This window comes from Leptonychotes weddellii, chromosome 4 (assembly GCF_054177405.1).
Source record: "Leptonychotes weddellii isolate Sample4059 chromosome 4, ASM5417740v2, whole genome shotgun sequence".
Taxonomy (NCBI): domain Eukaryota; kingdom Metazoa; phylum Chordata; class Mammalia; order Carnivora; family Phocidae; genus Leptonychotes; species Leptonychotes weddellii.
Genome location: NC_138372.1, coordinates 7,002,766 through 7,009,212, shown reverse-complemented (window position 1 = coordinate 7,009,212; position 6,447 = coordinate 7,002,766). Strand labels below are relative to the sequence as shown.

The window sequence follows — 6,447 nt, the reverse complement described above, 5'->3', positions numbered from 1 at the left end:
CTCCCTGCTCCGCGGGAAGCCTGCTTCTCCCTCTCCCACTCCCCCTGCTCGTGTTCCCTCTCTCGCTGTGTCTCTCTCTGTCAAATAAATAAATAAAATCTTTAAAAAAAAAAAAAAATGTAATGCCTAATGTTCCAGGCAGTTTAAAACAGAATAAAATAAAGAGGTTCATGAGGTACTAGAAATAGATGTTTCCATAAAACACCTGAATCTTACAGCCAAGAAAAGAAATGTTTCGTGAATAGCACCCGACGGTAATGTTCTCCGTCTGTTGGTAAGACGAGCCACAGCACCCGGCCACACATTTCTCCCAGACAAAAGCAACTTGGGGGATTTCTATCCACAGGGAGGAAGGCCCTGGCTTCGTACCGCACTGCCGGAAGGTCAGCTCCGAGATCGCTGCAATGGTTTGTTTGCTGAACGGCATCCCTCTGTCCGATGCAACTTCCTCACACAGACAACCAACAGTGTAGTGGACAGCCGCTTTCAGCCTCTGCAGCAAAAAGTCAAAATACTTCATGGGTGAGGTTGCAAATAAGAGCTTTCCACACCTTCGAAAATTAAGACCAAGGAGAGGGGTCTGCTCAGCTAATTCCTTCAGCACTTTCCATAATGGCTGAAGACTTTTCAAGTGTACTAATAAATTAATGAGGCCCTCTGGAGTGTGACTTGGAGAAACATTACTTCCTTGTTAATGGTTATGATTTAGGTCAAGTAAAGATAAGGAATTACAATGGCAGGTCAGCGGGGAGAAAAGTCAGACTTGCACTTGCAAAGTATCTGCATGACTTTACTCAGATATTCCACAAATGTGTACCCGTTCCTACTGAGTAAAGGCATATGCTAGGTGCTTAGGGAACAATGAAAAACCAGACAGGGGTTACTCTAGTGAAATGCAAAAGGATCCCATCCCTCCGCAGCAAGCCTCTGCCAGCCCCAGGCCTGCATGTTACAAAGGACAAACGCTCAGGACCATGCTGGGAAAGGTCTGTGAGGACACGTCTGACCCTCCTTTGATTTGGTGGCTTGCTAGCCCACCTCACCAGGACCCTCACTGTTCCTTAGCAACCCTTTTAGATACTGAAGAACATAGCTTTCCCATGCAGAGGAGCAAAGAAGCAAAACAAAGCCAAGCTAAAATCTCAGTCTCCTGTCAACAAACTTATTGTGCCCCTGGGTGTGCTCCTTCTCTATGCTGGAGACAGAACTGAATTGGACAGGGGGACAGCTGAACCCCAAACAGCAAGTGTTCACAGCTGAAACAGAATGAGGAGGAACTGCAGAAACACAGGTCCAGGACCCCAGGGTAGAGGCCGGGCAGATAAGCAAGGGCAACGACCTTTCTTAGTTTCAGATGTCAAACAACTAGGTAAGTTCAGGCCTATGGTAGGAGGAGACAAAGGGACCATCACCCTGCGAGGGATAAAGAGCCCCCTGGGTCATCTTTTTTAGGTACGCATGGGGGTGTCATTAGAGGAACAGGACAGGGAGCCTTCTGAACATTCCAGAAGTTTTTTATCCCTCCTCCTCTGCACGCCTCCTGGACGGGGCCAAGTGCGTGTGCCTTCTATAATGTTGCAGACAACACTGCACTTCGAGCCTCAATCCCTAGATCCAAATTCTTCAAGGGCAGGACCCTGTCAGTTTTGTTCACTACTGTCCACTCAGCACCAAGAACAGCTGGATGAATGGGTGGCGGGATCCTCAACCTGCTCACCAATTTCTCAGCCCACCTTTGCAGCCTTACTCATTTCTTCAGTAAGTATGGACTGTCCACTGGGAGCCAGGCTCTGCACTAGGGGCTGAGAATGCAAAAAAGGAAAAGAACAGCCTTGGCTCTCAGGGTTTATCTCCCACCACACCTTTGCCATCTGTGGACTCTTCAAAACCATCAATGTCAGGAAAAACAGAGGGTGCAGAACTGTTCCAGGGAAGATCAGAGACAGGATTACTAAATGCAAGTTATGCCCCTTGACTGGATCCTGGATGAAAGAAAAAAGACCAGAAGAAGAAACAGCTTTGGGACAACTGGGGAAATGTGCGTATGGACTGAACGTCAGATAATAGGGTTTTACCAATATTAAACTTCCTGAGTGTGATACTTGAAATTATTATGTACGAAAATACCCTTGTTGGGAGAGGCATACGAAAGTACTAAAACTTAAAGGGAAGGTGTCAAGGTACCTGCAATTAAATCTCAAATGATTAAGAAAAAAAGAGCAAAGGAGTAAATACAGCAAAGTGTTAACAACTGGTGAATCCAGGCGAGGAGCATATGGCTGTTGAGTGCACTATTCTTGCAACTTTTCCTGAAACCTTGCGCTTCCCAAAAGAAAGGCAGGCGGTGGGTTAACAGCTTCTGAAACGGAACACTGGCAGGAGGGCACTCCCGGGCACTGAGCTCACTGCGGCTCTTCAGTCCACCCTCTCTGAGGTGGCCGCCCTGGTTCTTGCTTCGTTCGCTCTCACGACTCTGCCCCGTGTGCTTGCTGCCGATGCTGCCCGCAGCCGCGCTGGGCGGAGGTTCTTACTACCCGGACTCTGCGTGCGGGGAAGCTGGGCTGGGGCAGACCGCGCGCCGCTGGGGCTGCGGAGCCGGGGCTGGGACCCACGCGGGAAGGAGACGCCGGGTATCGGGCTCGCAAGCCGGGCCCCGCGCTAAGTGCTGTGCCTGGATCCCCTTCCCGGGCGCACACCCCATTCTCACTACAGCCCTGAGAAGGGAGACCGCGGCTGCCGCAGCCAGAAAGGAGCCCCCCACCGTCCCACGCCGACCCGCGTTACCCTGGAGACCGCCTCCCAGCACCCCCCGCGGCAGCCCAGCTGGCGCAGGCGCAGGCGGCCGGAGCACGCCCTCCGCCCCGGGGGACGCGCCCCGAGGAGCGCCCGGCGGAGGGCTCGGGGCCTTTCCCTCTCCAGAAGCTCCACGCCGTCCTCCCCCAGCCCGACAGGGACCCGACTTTCCTGTACCTGTCGGTAGGAGAATCGCTGCTGCTCCTCCCCACTCCCTTCCTCCTCCTCCTCCATCACAGCAGGGCCAACCCAGGCAGGCGCGCGAGGGCAGAGGGAGGTGGCGGCCGGGAGGAGCCCGTCGGATTTCGCGCCGCCGCTCCGGACGACGGGCCGCGCGGGGGGACAAAGCGCGAAGCCCCACGCCGCCGCGCGCGCCCTCTGGCGGCCGCTCCGGGAACGGTCCTTCGCCGTCCGGGAGCGGGACCCGGCGGCCCTAAGCCCCGGCCCGGCCCCGTGGCTTTACGGGAGCCCTCGGAAGGAAGGCGTGTGTGCGGACACAGCGTTGTCGGGCGGCACCGTTCACTGTGAATTCCGTGTGGCTCTAACCTCCGCAGGCCTTGCAAAATCCACCCAGTGTCCGTAACTGTGCCACCAACTAGTGTTAGGGCGTCAGACCGCAGGCAAATGCTGGATGACTGTCCCAGTCAGCAGCGCAGAGTCAGTGAGTAGGTGACAGAGCCCGGGCTCGGTCACTCAGCAGCTCTGCCCAACATGGGGCTCGAACTCACGCACCCAGAGATGCATGCTCTTCCAGCTGAGCCAGCTAGGCGCTCCAGGGCCCCCAACTTTTTTTAACATTTTTAAAAAGATGTTATTCATTTATATATTTTATTTTTTTAAAAAGATTTATTTATTTATTTATTTATTTATTTATTTATTTATTTACTTGACAGGGAGACAGCGAGAGAGGGAACATAAGCAGGGGGAGTGGGAGAGGGAGAAGCAGGCTTCCCGCGGAGCAAGGGAGCCCGATGCGGGGCTTGATCCCAGGACCCTGGGAACATGACCTGAGCCGAAGGCAGACGCTTAAGGACTGAGCCACCCAGGCGCCCCTTTATTTATATATTTTAAAGAAAGAGAGAGTGTGTGTGCATGGGCAGAGGGAGAGGGAGAAAGCAGACTCGGAACCACCACAGAGCCTGAGATCATGACCTGCCCGGAAATCAAGAGTCCATGCTCTCCCGAGGGAGCCAGCCTGGCGCCTCAGGGCCCCCAGTTTTTTTAAAGGATTTTGACTTGGTTATATATTTTCTAAAGTCTCGCTGCAGTCATCAGGGAGAAAACACTCTCCTTGGACCTCCTCACCCTTAAGGCTTAAGGTTGTGTTCATTTTTTACTACATATGGAGGTGAGCGTTGAGAGTTCCTGGGGGTATTTCGAACCCCTTTCCAGGGCACGTGAAAATCATCAGCCTTTCCTGACAAATATGAAACTAAGGAAGAAAAGAAGGGTGCTCGGTGTGTATTTATTTGTGCTCAATTGAGAGAACACACAGGCAGCCTCCCCCCTTACCACCTCTGTGGAAAAAGTCAGGGATGGGGGGGGGGGAGAAATTGCCGGGGCAGAATCCCACAAGGATTTCCTGTGACTCGTCATGCAGGTCCACATCCCTGCTGAATCCTAAGTGGTGGAGGCTGAGGAGGCAGAAATGTGACATACAAAGTTATAGGGGTGATTATATGCCTAACCTGGAGATTTTGTTCTTCAAAATAATCTACAAAGGGTTCTTAGAAACACGAAGCTCTAACATATTTTAACTGCCAGTTTATAGAATGAGGACATTAAGGGAAAGAAAACTTGCAGACCGGTATGAACCGAATAACCTTATTTTTGTTTTTAAAAAAGAGCATATGCATCTATATGGAGAAGTGGGATATTTGAAAGGAATAGAAAGCTGGAAGGATACATGACAAATACAGTTAACTTCTGAGCAGTGAGCTGAGGAGAAGGCAGATAAAGACACTCAAATTTTTACTTTATATATTCCTGTATTCTGCATTTCTTAACAAGTATGTGTGTCTTTCCCATAAGCCACTCTTGATCTTCCTCTTCCACAGAAGTGCCCCAAACCCCACAAGCGTGCCGATGGCTGAGACCCAGAGAACCTCTTTTTGGAGGAATCGGCCTTCTGATCAATTTCCATTGCATCCGAGATAACATGTGCCTCTGGCCTCTTCTCCCCATTGCTCCCTGAGAGAATCCCAGTGTCCAGTCTCCTGGGATGGTCCCCAATGCCATGCAGGGCAGGCCTCTCACGGGATGTCCCTGATCTGCAGCCTCTGCCTTAGCAGGCCCAGTTCTGCCCGTCAGTAGCCGCCCTGCTCCCCATGCTGCCACTCTCCGGTCTCCAGCAGGAAAGAAGGGGACCGGGGGGTGTGGAATGGGCGGAGAGCAGGTGGGGAGCTCCAGCCCTAGGCCCAGACCTCAGGTTCGGAGCCTAGCCCCATCACAAGCTTTGTGACCCAGGGCGAGCCGCAGAACCTCTCCAAGCCCCAGTTTCTGCATTTATTAAGTGGGGACCCTAGTACCAACATAGAGAGTGGTCGTGAGGCCGAGATTGCACCTAAGTGCTCAAAAAAGAGTCATGGTTTTCTCCTGGGCGGTTTTTGTGCTTTGTACCTTGCATGTTACCTCATTTTAAAGCAGCTGCTTCCCAGGACGCCTGGGTGGCTCAGTCAGTTAGGCGTCCGACTCTTGATTTTGGCTCAGGCCGTGATCTCAGGATCATGAGATTGAGACCCGAGTTGGGCTCCGCGCTGTGTGTGGAGTCCGCTTGGGATTCTCTCTCTCCCTCCCCCTCATATATATATATATGTATAAATTGCTTCCCAGGGCAAAAGAACGTTCTTTTAGTGGTCTGTGGAATATGCACGCATTTCAGAGTCTGATAGAGGAAGGTCCAGAGCTGAGGTGTCACGTCACAGAAAGTGGGTCTATTTGGATGGAGCGATTTTGCCCAGTAAGGAAGCAGCCACGATAAGTGGCCACTAGATGTCAGCCTTGTGCCACGTTGTGCAACAAGGCCGGCCCTGCGGCGGTGATCGAACCCTTCCCCAGGGCTTGCCAGCTCCTGGGCGGTTCTCGGAGCCCTCACCGGTAGGTACTGGGATCCCGTTTGATAAGTGAGGGAACAGGGTCACGGAGGTGAGAGAACTTTGCCCGAGGTTAACGTGCTAGGAAGTGGTGGAGCCCAGAGCAGCCTGGCTTCTGAGCCCGAGCCCTCGCCGTAAGAAAGGCAGGGACATCTGCGGGCTTCCTGGATCCTTTTCAGCTGCATTAAATAGGGTTCCATGAATACTTAATTCAATAACAGTCATCTTTTATTTCCTCTAAAATTGCCCCGTAAAATGCTGATTCCAAAAAATCAATCTCCTTTGGTTGTCATGTGGATTCGGTGAGCGCCTGAGGTCAGGACTTTCCATCTGCTCTCCCGCTGACGCTGATGCGTGGTCGCCCGCACGGCGCTTGGCACGTGGTCGGTGCACGGTGAGCGGGCCGTGGCCGGGTGGAGTGAGCTTGGCACATGGTAGGTGCACGGTGAGCAGCTGTGGCCAGGTGGAGGGGTGAGCTTGGCACGTGGTGGGTGCACGGTGAGCGGCCGCGGCCGGGTGGAGGGGTGAGCTTGGCACGTGGTGGGTGCACGGTGAGCGGCCG

General features: G+C 52.9%; 1 protein-coding gene across 2 annotated transcripts in view; it reads right to left on the bottom strand.

Moving 5' to 3' along the window:
• The window catches only part of CENPS (centromere protein S), a 9,971-nt gene extending 6,844 nt beyond the window's left edge, over nucleotides 1–3,127 (bottom strand). For both annotated transcript variants that reach the window (XM_081817471.1, XM_006746690.3), the window contains exons 1-2: nucleotides 2,971–3,127; nucleotides 370–493 (exon numbers count right to left, since the gene is read on the bottom strand). In XM_081817471.1, coding sequence (XP_081673597.1) covers nucleotides 370–493; nucleotides 2,971–3,027 — 181 coding nt within the window. In that variant the 5' untranslated portion in view covers nucleotides 3,028–3,127. The remainder of the gene's footprint in view (nucleotides 1–369; nucleotides 494–2,970) is intronic.
• Between the last annotated feature and the right edge of the window lie 3,320 nt (nucleotides 3,128–6,447).